Source organism: Lacerta agilis, chromosome 14 (assembly GCF_009819535.1).
Source record: "Lacerta agilis isolate rLacAgi1 chromosome 14, rLacAgi1.pri, whole genome shotgun sequence".
NCBI lineage: Eukaryota > Metazoa > Chordata > Lepidosauria > Squamata > Lacertidae > Lacerta > Lacerta agilis.
In genome coordinates, this window is record NC_046325.1 from 28,954,470 (window position 1) to 28,967,582 (window position 13,113).

Here is a 13,113-nt window from a genome sequence, read left to right on the forward strand (position 1 = left end):
TCTGTCACTGCGGGGACCGCGGAAGCTGGCAGCACGTCCGGGAACAAACGTGGATGGTAGCCGTAGGAGGCCTGGAACGGGGTCTGCTGGGTGGAGGCGTTCACTGCATTGTTGTAGGCGAACTCCGCCAATGGCAAGTGATCGACCCAGTCATCCTGCTGGAAGCTGCAGTAACACCGGAGGTACTGCTCCAGCACCGCATTTGCCCGTTCCGTCTGGCCATCGGTCTGCGGGTGGTGGGCCGAAGATAGACAGACCTCCGTCCCAAGGGTCTGGTGCAGGGCTCGCCAGAAGTGGGATGTGAACTGGACGCCGCGGTCAGAAACCACACGCTCGGGAAGGCCATGCAGGCGGAAGATGTGCTGCATGTACAGTTGAGCCGTCTCCTTAGCTGTGGGTATGGACGGGCAGGGGGCACAGTGCACCATCTTAGTGAAATGGTCCGTGAAAACCAGGAGGCAGGTACAGTGACGAGATGGGGGCAAGTCTACCACAAAGTCCAGTGAGACCGTGTGCCAGGGACGTGGTGGGACTGGTAATGGCTGGAGCAGACCGGGGGGTCGCCCAGTAGGACCCTTGGCCCGCCGGCAGACATCGCAACCAGCAACATAGCGTGCCACATCAGCCTTCAGGCGGGGCCACCAGAACTCCCGGCTTACCAGATGAGTGGTCCGGTACCGCCCAAAGTGCCCTGCTGCTGGGGCATCGTGGGACATCTGGAGAACCTCAGCCCGCAATGGTCCTGGTGGGATGTATAGACGACCCTGGTGCAGCAGTAGGCCCTGGTGCAGGGCCAGCCCTGGATATCGAGGGCATGACCCGTCAGACAGTTCCCGGAGCCGTTCCTGAGCCCAAGCGTCGACCCGTTGCTGTTCTCGCACCCGAGCCTGCAGTGGCTTGGCCTCCTGAGTGGCCAGGAATGTGGCTGGTGGTAAGATAGTCGTCGGTACTGCCTGCTGTACAGTGTCTGCGACGTCCTCGGGTTTCCGGGACAGGGCATCCGCTTTCCGGTTTTGGGAGCTAGGGATGTAGCGGATCCGGAACTGGAACCGGGAGAAAAACAGCGCCCACCGGATCTGCCTTTGGTTTAACTTGCGGGTGGTCTGGAGGTACTCCAGATTCCGGTGGTCCGTTCTCACTTCCACCGGGTGTCGTGCCCCCTCAAGATGATGGCGCCAGACCTCAAAGGCCACCTTGATGGCCAGTAGTTCCCGCTCCCACACGGTATAGTTACGCTCCGCCGGAAGGAGCTGCCGGGAGTAGTAGGCGCAGGGTAACAGCGGCGCATCGGGTCCGTGTTGCTGAGACAGGATGGCACCGAGAGCCGTACTGGAGGCATCAGTCTCCACCACGAAGGGACGAGAGGGATCAGGATGCTGTAAAATCGGCGCCCTCTGGAAACAGGCTTTCAACCCCTGAAATGCCACTTCAGCCTCCTCATCCCAGGAGAAGGGTGTCTTGGGGCGCAGCAGTCGGGTTAATGGGGTGGTGCGATGAGCATAATCTGCAATGAAGGTCCGGTAATAGTTGGCGAACCCTAGGAACCGCTGTAAGTCCTTGCGGTTCCGGGGCGCTGCCCACTCTCGAACCGCAGCCACCTTCCCAGGGTCCATCTGCACCCCGTCAGGGGAGAGTCGGTGTCCAAGGAAGTCCACTGACCGCTGGTGGAACTCGCACTTGCTGAGCTTGGCATACAGGCGGTGCTCCCGCAAGCGCTGCAACACGGACCGAACATGACTCTCGTGACGGGCTGGGTCACGGGAATAAATCAGAATATCATCTAGGTACACCACCACGTATTTGTCTAGCAAGTCCTGGAACACGTGGTTGATGTACCGTTGAAACACGGCGGGTGCGTTGCATAATCCGAACGGCATAACCAGGTATTCAAACTGCCCATACCGGGTCCCGAATGCCGTCTTCCACTCGTCCCCGGCACGGATCCGAATCAAGTTGTAGGCCCCTCGGAGGTCCAGTTTGGTGAACATCTGCGCCCCCTGCACCCGCTCCAGCAATTCTGCAATAAGGGGCAAGGGGTACCGGTCTGGGATGGTGATCTTGTTCAGGGCCCGGTAGTCATGGCAGAGGCGAAGCTCCCCACACTTCTTCTTAACGAAGAGTACAGGAGCGGCAGTGGGTGAGGTAGAGGGCCTAATGAACCCGCGTTCCAGGTTCTTGCGAAGGAAGTCCTGCAAGGCTTCACGCTCTGGCTCCGAAAGAGAATATAGGCGGCTTACAGGCAGGGGCGCCCCAGGCTGGAGGTCTATGCCGCAGTCGAAGGACCGATGAGGTGGCAGCTGGTCTGCTCCCTGTTCCTCGAACACGTCTAAATAGTCCTGGTACACGGCAGGGAGCGTTGACACAGCCTGCCCCATGGGGGCAGCTGCTACTAACTCGGACTGAGCATGGGAACCCGGGTCTGGGAAGCGTACAGTCCGATTGACCCAGTCGATCTGAACATTGTGCGACTCCAGCCAGTCCATCCCAAGCACCAGGGGAAACCGGGGCATGGTGGCAATGTCCAGGGTTCGCACCTCCCGGTGCTGCTGGTAGCACAGGACCAAGGGCTGGGTCTCCCGAGTAACCGCGCCCGAGCGTAGGAGCCGTCCGTCAATTGCCTCCACCTGTACTGGTTCCGGCTTGTTCTGAAGCGGCACCTGATGCTGAGTGGCGAAGGCAGAATCCATATAGGAGCGGGTTGCCCCCGAATCCACCAGAGCGTGGGTGAGAATCCAGGGCCCACCGGGGGGGTATAGACGCACCGGTATCATGAGGTGTTGCAATTCCACTGGTGAGGGCCCATCATGCGATGCTTGGGGCCCCAGGTAGCCTGGGCCATCGGCTACTGGGGTTGGCCGTTTCACCTGCGGCTGGCGTTTCTCAGGGCAGGTTCGGGCGTAGTGTCCACTCCCACCGCAGTAGAGACACAGGTTCCCCTCCCGACGCCGAGTCTTTTCCGAGGGGGAGAGGCGAGGCCGCGCTGCCCCGAGCTGCATCGGCTCCTCCAATGACTCAGCTCTGGCCACGGAACTGCAGGGAAGCACCGGCGCTGGGAGCCCGGAGTGCCGGCGGCCCCGGGCCTGGCGACGGTCCTCCAACCGATCATCTATCTGCAGACTCCGTTGGATGAGGGCATCCAGTGTGGCAGGGCGATCCAACGTGGCCAGCTGATCCAGTACCTCGTCTGAAAGTCCCTCGAGATACTGGTCCCGCAGTGCAGAGTCGTTCCAGGTCAAGTCCTGCGCCAGCAGCCGAAATTCTGTGGCGTAGATGGCCACTGTGGACTTGCCCTGTTTCAACCGCCGAATTGCCCGATTGGCTTGACTCCCCTTCTGAGGGTTGGCAAACGTGGTTTCCAGAAGATTGCAAAACCCCGTATAGTCTGTCAGCAAGGGGGAGTCTTGCCGGAGCAGCGGCAACGCCCACTTGGCCGCCTGGTCCTTCAGCAAGCTGATCAGGAAGTGCACCTTGGTGCGGTCGTCGGGGAAATCCCGAGCTCGCCCCTGAATATACAGCTTGGCCTGGGCGAGAAACATGGGAAAGCTGGCTGGGGACCCATCAAATTTCTCTGGCAGGGCCACGGGGTACTTGCCAGGAGCTGGGGCGGCGGCCCCAGGAGCCGGTAAGGCATCCAAACGCTGCTGAAGCGCCGTAACCACATTGCTTAGCTGCTGCACGGTGTGGGTCAAGGCCTGGTTCTCCTGGGCCAATGCCACCAGCGCAGCCGCCTGGTCAGCCATGGCTATTAGTTCCTCCCAAACGCACCCCAGCGAAGGGGGAGTGCGGGTGTGGCGTGAGCAAACTGTGCTGGCCCCAAGGGTTTGTCCATGAAGCGAGGTCCACGTCCAGTCCTGGGTCTAGGGGTCCAAAGGAGGTCAATCCGGCGGGGAGCAAGGCAGGGAGCAGGTCAAGGTCCAAGGCAGGTTCAGGCACAAGGTTGCAGGTTGAGCACACGCTTGCAACTAAGTTGCTCACGCAACTTGGGCTGGGTCTGGCTGGCTTTTATCTGGCCCTATGCTTAGGGCCGCCCCGATCCTCTGGAGACTCGCCTCTCCTCCGGGCCTGGAGGCGAGCACTCCTCCTGCAGACACTTAACTCCCTTCGCCTCTCTGCCCTGAGCCTCTGTAGCTCAGGAGAGGCTGGTGGGTTACTGGACCCAGGGGATGCCTCAGCTTCCTCTGAAGAGGCTGGGAGTGGAGCACCTGCAGGCAATGGGTCCTCCCTCCCATCAGGAGCCAGAGCAGACTCTGCTGATGCCTGCACCTGGGGATCCAGCACAGGTGGGGATCCTTCAGGCTCAAGCCCTGGCCCCGGCTCAGCTGGTTCTGGAGGCGGGGAATCCTGTGCAGGCTGGGATCCCTCAGGTTCAGCATCAGAGTCTGACTCCCAGGCCATCACACCTGTCCTTGTCCTGCTGTTTTCTTCTTCTCCTTCAAGTCCTGTGCCAAAGCCTTTCATTCATCATCTCAGCCCTCCTGCAATCTGCCTCTCCAGCTGCCCTGTGATCCCCACCCCTTTTCCTGTCTTGCAGATGTGCAGTTTTCATCAATATGGCCATAAAGGTTTCCTCCAAGGCGGAGAGGGACGCAACATTTCAACTTGACAGTTTTCATGGTGAATGTAATTGGTCCTAATTGGGACCAGAGTGATCTTACCTGCCCCCCAGACACATATATCCAAATGCTTATTATTAAAAATTTGCATGTGGATGAATGAATAAATGGTGTAGAATTCAACAGAGTCGGTTTCTCTCCCTCCCTCTCTGTCTCTATGTGTGGCTGGTAAAACAAGTTTAGTGAAGAGGTGGTAACATTACATTCACAGGTCTTGAGACTCAGAGGTTGGCTGTGGGCTCACAGCACCTAATACTGAGTGCATAGGGATAATTATGGGTCAAAAGCCCCACTGTTTGCAGGGGAGGGCCCTGGTAATATGGCGCCCTGTGCGGGCAAGACTCTGAAAAGATCCTAGGCTCTGGAAGGATCCTAGTAAGGGCTTGGTTCCCAAAGCTGAGCAAGCCCTTACTAGGTTTTGGGAAGGAGGCTGGAAGGCACCCCCTTGGTTTGGCACCCTGTGCAAGGGAACCTGCTGCGCTGCCCTCAACCCGCATCTGCTGTTTGTAATTGCACACCTGCTTCCGACAATGCACACAGTGGTTGCAAAATTTGTTAACACTTCTAAGTAATTTCATTTCACTGTACTGAATGCTCCACGGTAAGGATTGGACCATTCCTTATCCTCCACTTGAATTGCTGAGCTCTTCTGATGGGGCATGTTTGGTGGTCCCACATGTTCCTCAGGCTCGGCTGGCATTTACCTGGGATTGACCCTTAAGTGTGCTGCAACTGCCCTGCAGTAGAATTCCTTGCCACCCTGCTCGCTTTCAGGCATCTTCTGAAAAGTGTGTTATTTAGGCAGGCCTCTCAAAGCCAAGATCCTCTGCCAACCAGCTTTTGCTAACGTGTCAGATGCTTTTATTGTTCCAACTGTAGTGTTGTGGGTTTTTTTTAAAAAAAAATCGGATGTATACTGCCTTGTGATATTTTATATGACAGCGTGATCTATAAACATGTAAATAAAATTTTAAAATAAACAAAACGGTTAAACATTTTGCCATCTGAGATGGGAACTCCAAATGACATCCCCTGCTGTTTGAAGGGAGTCGTGCAGAACTTCCTAAAGGATTGTAGTGACTCCCGGTCTGCCTGTTTTATTAAGCATTCACCCTGATTTATTCGCACCAAATTTACAGGGAAGTTAGATGACAGTTGGCTATTTATCCATTCTGTCTGCAGGGTGGGTAGATGACATTGTATCAATCAAAAGTTATCCCACACTTTCAAGTGCATTTCCTGTCATTTTCCTTATTGCGAAAAAAGGTCAAATTTGTGTTTGTGTGTTGCACCAGACCTTCATTTAAAATGTTAATTTTGTTATTGAAACCAGGTTAGCTTATTTCTACTCTTTTACACAGTTTTGCATGGACTGGGTTTTTTCTGTTGTCTTTTTACTTATTGATATGCGATTATTACTTTCTTAAAAAAAAAGAAAAAGTATTCAAAAGTTACAATACAGCATTTTCAATGAATATATCCCCTCCATAGACACCTCTGTGGTGGTGATGATGATGATAGCATTAAAATATCCTGTTCTTTCTATGTAATTGTTTCTCATTTGCTTTGAATTGTTATTGTACATTTGATACACTGTGAGTCGCTTTGGGCACAATTGAGTGGAAAAGTGGCATACAAATAAACTGAGGATGATGAGGAAGGACGATGAATTGCACAACCTGAATTTGTGGTTGAATGCCACCCGAAAACAGCAACAGTTTGGAAGCATTCTAAGTCTCATCAGCCAGACCTCTCCCCCATTCTGCCACTGTCCATGGTACTAAAAGACCTCCCACTTCAAGTGGCCACATCACCTTGCCTTATGGATAGTATTCTCTCAAATGGCATCTAACCAAGGCAGCCTCAGCCTCTCCTCTCTTTGCAGCCTTAGAAGGAATAACTACAGAATGCAGAAATGTATGAGAAAAGCGGGACTCACTCTTTGCTCTTGCGTGGCTACAAAAGTCTGGAACCCAGGCGCCACGCCAAACCCAAGTTCCTGAACAAATGGCGGCTCAGACTGACTGTGGATCTGGACTTTGACTCCTGCTTCAAATGTTGTTTCATCTGCAAAGAGAACAATTTTTTTAATTAGTCAGTGACGATCTTGTGCTTTCAACACTCAGAAAGGCGATAAGCTTAATCACTACCATAATCAGCACCCCTGCCATCAGAAATGGCAATATCCAAAATTGTCCAAACAGCAATTTTCCAATCTAAGGAACTTCTTTGTAGCTGCTGGCTACATTTCTCTCTAGCTAGAGTCCACATATTCTTGTCCTGTAATGTCTTCCATTTCTGGGCCAGATAAGTTCTATTTGGCCCAGAAATGGAAGACATTACAGAACAAGAATGTGTGGACTCTGGCTATCACAGAGGAAATAACTCAAAATTACACTTTTCTAAGGGTAAGGAATCATTGAATCATTTCTGTACCATACTGCGGTGGGATTTCATCTCTTAGGTCTCAAATTCAGATATACAAAACTCTCTTCCCCCATCAAATTGTGAAATCTGGTTTCCATCATGTGTTTTGCTGCTTTTATTCTTCTATACCATCTGCTCTTTATTTATTTGGAAACACAACCTCTGTATTGCTCCTATGTTTTGCAACTTTAGGTTTTGTCATTTATTTGCATTTATTATTTTTTGTTAATAAAATGATTCCCCCCCAAAAAAAAACTGAAACAAAAAACCACACTCAAAATGTTGTGAGTTAATCAATACCATTATTATCCCTGACATCAGAAATGTTAATATCCAAAATCAGGTAGGGGGTATGTTTCAGGCCTCTAGGACACTCAAGTGTTACTGACCTTAAAGCTACTATCCTTGAATAAAGGCAAGTCAAAGGGAAGCTGCAGCATGAAACTGTTGAATTACAATTCAATCAACAGGTTCCATGCTGAAATTTGTGAACTGAATCGGAACAGAGGTTTTCTTTCACATCACGTGTCAATACAACCTGGGGTTTCCCCAGCTTACCTTGCAAGTAGCAGAAAGTGAAGCGGAGGAAACCCTGGACAACTTCACACCATGCATCTTTTTCGCTAGACATTACCAAGGAAACATGGTTATTAGCCTTCATTCACACATCCTTTCTCCACTGCACCACCAACACCAATTTGTCTGGTCGGAGCATTAGTCATTCTTCTCAAAACTCACTAAGCTGTGATTTGTACATAAAACTTCCCAAAATTGGTCTCAGCCTTAGCTGAGTGTGTGTGTGTGTGTTAGTGTAGATTTCATGTTGTGCTTTTGGATTTGGAGGAAGACTTTTTTAATGCCTGCGTTCACCTCTTGCAGTCCCCCAAGTTGCTCAGCTGTCTCCCTGCATCGCAGATGGCAGAGTTGTGCAAGCGATTCCACAGTTTCTATTTCACATTCTGGCAACAAGGATCCATGTTTTTTTTAAAAAAAAACCTCTTCCAGATCAATGTTTGTTCAAACCCCCTTGACACCCAGCCTGTTTCTCATTTGGATAATTCCAGCAGTGTGCTCACGAAATGCAGCAATGAGCTGGCTGTAGTGGTGGGTGTCCGCCACTAAACTTCCTTCTAAAAAGGCTTTTACAGATGTGTCACAGAGGACAGCCTATTAAAACATAACCTTTTCAGACTCTGCCTTTCTGTTTCAAAAGCACAAAAACAGCTCAAAGATAAATAGGACACACACAAAATAACAATAACACTCCCTTATGTAATGCTAAACAGCCTCTCCAGGAACCTGTTGCTTCTGTGAACAGGATCTGCCAGCTGGTGGGATTTCTTTGGGGGGGGGAGGTTTTCAGCCAGTCAGGGTGGTCAAGCTGATCGGTGACAGCTGGCTTGAAAACTAAGCCCCGTCGGAGCAATACTTTTTGCAACTAGGCCGCTCCTTCTGTTGAGAGTCTCACTCTGCGTGCATTTGTAAAAGGCGATACACCTTTTCACTCAGGTTGGCAAAAGCCTGACTGTTAAGACGCATGGATTTATCATTACAGCTTGCCATCATTATTTTTTCATGGTGTTATTATGGCTCTCCAGTGTGCAAACATATAAATATTAAAGCCTGAGCCCATCCGTTAGCCAGCCGAGGAAAACAGTTGTGAGACATAAGGATGAAGCATAGGAGAGGTCCAAGTAAGGGAAAGGAGAAAACCGGGATGAATGAATGCAGCTGCGAGTGCTTTCCTTCAAATCTAGGATGTGTCAAGGCTTCAGTAAGGGGTATGTTTTCCCCCTCTGCCACACCAGGATTCAGCCCTGGCACATTTAACAAGATAAAATTAGCTAACATTCAGAGTGCATTCACCCCACAGAACTGTGAAATTACACCTTAACTCCAAACATTTTTGGAAATGGGGAGGGGCTTTCACATCACACTGAAATGAGGGTGGCCAACCCCATACTTCCAAGGAAGGTGAAGGGGAGAAGCCAAAAGCAATGCCACCAAGCCTCACTCCAACTGCATTTCAATGCTTCCCTTTCCATCTTTGAGTTGGCAACTGCGGGAAGAAGTCCAGAACTAGGAGAGGGCTCATTTAGATTGTGAGCTTGCAGACAGCAGCCTGGTTATTTTTATTTATGTATGGTGTCTAATAAACACGGGGATCGTTGCAAATGATAAATGACAAAGATGACAATGACAACTTAGTTAACGTCCCAGAAAGACAAAGTGCCAAGTCCCTCGTGAATCTTCCACGCTCTGTTGCTCCCATTTCCTTTCAATGCTGCTGGTGCAGGAGGAAGAACTTTCCCAAAGGATTGTGCTCTCTTGGGTCAAATCTGCCTCTTGCTCCACTGCCCTTAGGAGAAGATGTGAGCTGAAATGGAGAGGGCATGTTTCAAGCACACAAAATGTGCCCTCTCCTGTGACAGGTTTTTTTTTTTTTTTGCACTCCTTTGTGAAAGGAATCAAAGCTGTTCACAAGCGGGCATCCTGTCGGTGGAGAGAACTGGGCTGGCGCTCTGTCAACCTGATGCCTAGCTGAGGCAGAAGGTGACTGGGGCGTGCATTTGGATGCAGTGATGGCACCAACCTAGATGGCTTTAAAAGAGGATTAGATGAATTCATGGAGAATTAGACCATCAGTGGCTACTAGCCATGACAGCTATGCTCTGCCTCCACATTTCAGGGCAGCAATGCTTCTGAATACCAGTTGCTGGAAACCACAGGAGAGGCAGAATGCTCTTGTGCTTGAATCCTGCTTGCAGGTTTCCCATAGGCATCTGGTCAGCTGCTGTGAGAACAGGATGCTGGACTAGATGGGCCACTGTCCTGATCCAGCAGGGCTCTTCTTATGATCTTAACACATGCATGCATATCTAAATGTGGATGCCACCCATCCTCATAACATTACTTGCCTAATAGGATTCACACCTTTACCCCCCATCGAGCCCCTGCTGAAAGGATTCCCAATCAATGCTGGAAGCCATCAGCACAGCATGACAAAACAAGGAGAACTGGCCTGGTTGCCTGGGCAATGGGGAGGCATTCAACAGGAGGGAAAGGCAACAGGTAGGTTTTCTTTGCTATCAATAATATAACCACACAACTAAATACGTGGCCCTTTGAGACATCGTGCTCACTACGGGAGTCCTGATTGGCTGGGATCACATGGTCCAGAAATCCTTTCACGCACAGCCAAAAATGACACTGAAGTAACAGCAGATACAGTGAATACAGGGGCTGTTTAAATATGGGCACAAAAATATGCAAAAGGGTAGAGGGCAGTGTTCTTGTCCAGGCAGTGATCTCAGTTGGGTGAGGTTCTAGCATGGGAAGAGAGGGGGCTGCAAGGAATGAGTTCAAGTCCTAAGATAGGGAGCAATGTACAGTCAAGCAACTCCAAGTTCCGGTTCTGGTAAGCCTGTCAGGTTCCAATAAAGCCAAAACAAAATAAAAAAATAAAAAAATCCTTCCAGTAGCACCTTAGAGACCAACTAAGTTTGTTCTTGGTATGGAAGGATTTTTTTTATTTTTTATTTTGACTATGGCAGACCAACACAGCTACCTACCTGTAACTGTCAATAAAGCCAAGTTAAGCAAAGAGGAGGTCAGCATCTAATGAGGCAATATCCAAGCAAAACTGGTAGCATCGTGGATAGCTGCACAAGAAGCCCAGGCTGAAGAGTCACATGAGCAGAGATAAGTTGGGTAAAATGTCAATGAGGCCTTGTAGGGCTTCCAAGACAGAGGACCAGACAGCCATGGGCTGCAGAATCTCTCTTTTTAGAAAATTAGGTACGGCAAGGGATAGACTCAAAGATATCCATTGGAGACCAATTGGAGACCAATTTGATGTTCACTTAGAAAGAACATATTGGCTTGTGGCAAGGCAGCTGATTTGGGCACATGTGCTACTATCATGGTGGGGAGGATCTGCCACCCCTTTACATCCTTATTTGCAGCTGGCTGGTCAGCAACTGGGGTGGCAGTAAGGCAACACTGAAAAAACAGGTGATAGTTGGGGAGATCAAGGATAAAGGTAATAGCATCACTGGACTGCTAGTGTACATAACACACACACACACACAAGTGGCCCCATCTGCTGTAAGCTAAGAAATTGAAGGCAAGGCCAGCCTTCATCTTCTCTGCTTCAAGCCACTTTGTAAAGTGAAGCTGTGATTCCTGACTCCCTGAGTAACAGAAGGTGTCGCAACTAACTGCATTACGCATGCCAGCTATTTTTAGCTGAGCAGATTGCTCTCACAGCCAAAATCCAGAGGCCATATGCCTCGAGGTGTATTATTAAAAAGCACATTATGTAATATCTAGGACAGGAAAGGTGCTGTCCCTGGAGCCTTATGGAGAACTCAAAAACCTCAGTAAAAAAAAAAGTCAACCTTGTGGCATCACACCCATCTTGCCAGAAACCAACATGGCAATTATGGAGACATACAGGGGGGACAGATGGATACCATCTCCCTGAAGTCCTTGACTTGGTGCTGTTGTCCATGAGTGTGGGAAGTGTGCTGGGGAAAGGCTTGCCGTCTTTCCATGGGAACACCCCAAGCTCACTGAGAGAAGGCTGATGTGTGAAATGCAACTATGTGATTTTGCATTCTCTTTGCTTCCTGCAAGCCTGGAACTCCCTCCCAGAATGCTCCTTTCAAATCCCCGCCTTAAGACCTACCTCTTCTGTGCAAAATCTTTGGCTTAGCCCCTTAACCCCTATCCCCAAATGAAATCCAAGCAAAGTGTAACTGCACAAGCTCTCAAGTGCCCCGGGCCACCTGCTTCTCTCCCAGTCTCCTTGCCCCGTTGAAATTTGGATTGTAAGCTCCTCAGCGCAGGGAGAGTGCTGTGCCTTTTCATGGAGGCCAGTTGTGTTGAACACCTAGTTGTTGAAAGTGTAGTGTCTCAAAGTGCTGAGGTTCAATACAGTGGGTATAATTCAGCCAAAGTTAAGAACTGTGGAGCATCACTGATTTCAACTGGAAAACTAAGCATGGGCTTAAACTTGCTAAGTTGAAATCAATGGTGCTTGATTTTGCCTGAATTGTGCACAATGTATAGATAAACAAATACTGGATTTCATTTCACAGCTCCTTCAGTGCAGGCACCGGATCTACCAAAAGGTATATGTCCCGATAGCTCTTTTGTGTAAACAGGTGCACCATCTAGTCCTTGAATTACAAGGCAACACCACTCAAATGGGCTCCTACTGACTTTTTATGTAGCGTGCATCCTAAAACAAATAATCTTTGCCAATATAAGGACTACTTCGCTTGAATTTTGGCTCTCCAACAGATTTGCAAGTCACAAGCAGACGTGGATCTTAAGGCTGTATGGTTTTTCTACAGTTAAGAAGGTGTCCTCTCTAACAACAACAACAACAACAACAACAACAACAACAACAACAACAGGTACTTAACCAGGGATAGGCAATAAGGTGCCCTCCCGAGGCTGCTGGATTTCAAACTACCATTGGTCCCAACAGGGGTGGCAACTTGAATATTTTTTTGGAGGGGGAGTCCAGGCAGGACTCTTCCCGCATAATCAATCACAAGATGCAGCGTACACACACCGTTTGAATGGTAATGCCTATCAACTTGGGGTGGTGGTGGTGGTCTGCTCAAATGTTTTATTGGGGGGCTGAAGGGACCTTGGCCCCTAGCAGTTGGCTCCTATGGTCCCAGCCAGCATGGCCAATGGCCAGGCATGATGGGAGTTAGAGTCCAGCAACTTCTGGAAGGCACCATGTTGGCTGTCCTTGATACAGAGCATTTCAAGTATATTTCATATGCATATTCTCCCGCCAACCCTGTTAGTTAAGCCAACCTTAGTGTCCATGTACTGCAAACAGATGGTTGAGGGAGAAAGGCTAAGTGGCTGGATTAAGGCCACTTGGTGAAATTTGAATTTCTAGCTCACAGCCTTAGCTGCTACTCCACACCAGCTCTCATTCCTCAGTGCTGCTTTTCTGAGAGTAGTCAAAACCACAGCACTTGGCTGAGCCTTACCCTAAACATGTCTGCAAGTTCTGCTACTTCTTCCATCTTATTGCCCCCTTATT

The 13,113-nt window shown here is 49.8% G+C and overlaps 1 protein-coding gene across 3 annotated transcripts in view; it reads right to left on the reverse strand.

Annotated features, from left to right (window-relative positions):
- The window catches only part of LOC117058281 (acid-sensing ion channel 2), a 386,757-nt gene that overhangs the window by 33,792 nt on the left and 339,852 nt on the right, over window positions 1-13,113 (reverse strand). For all 3 annotated transcript variants that reach the window (XR_004427853.1, XR_004427852.1, XM_033169345.1), the window contains exon 3: window positions 6,553-6,680. Coding sequence is in view for 1 of the 3 variants with exons in the window: in XM_033169345.1 (XP_033025236.1) it covers window positions 6,553-6,680 (128 nt within the window). In the remaining 2 variants the exon portion in view is untranslated. The remainder of the gene's footprint in view (window positions 1-6,552; window positions 6,681-13,113) is intronic.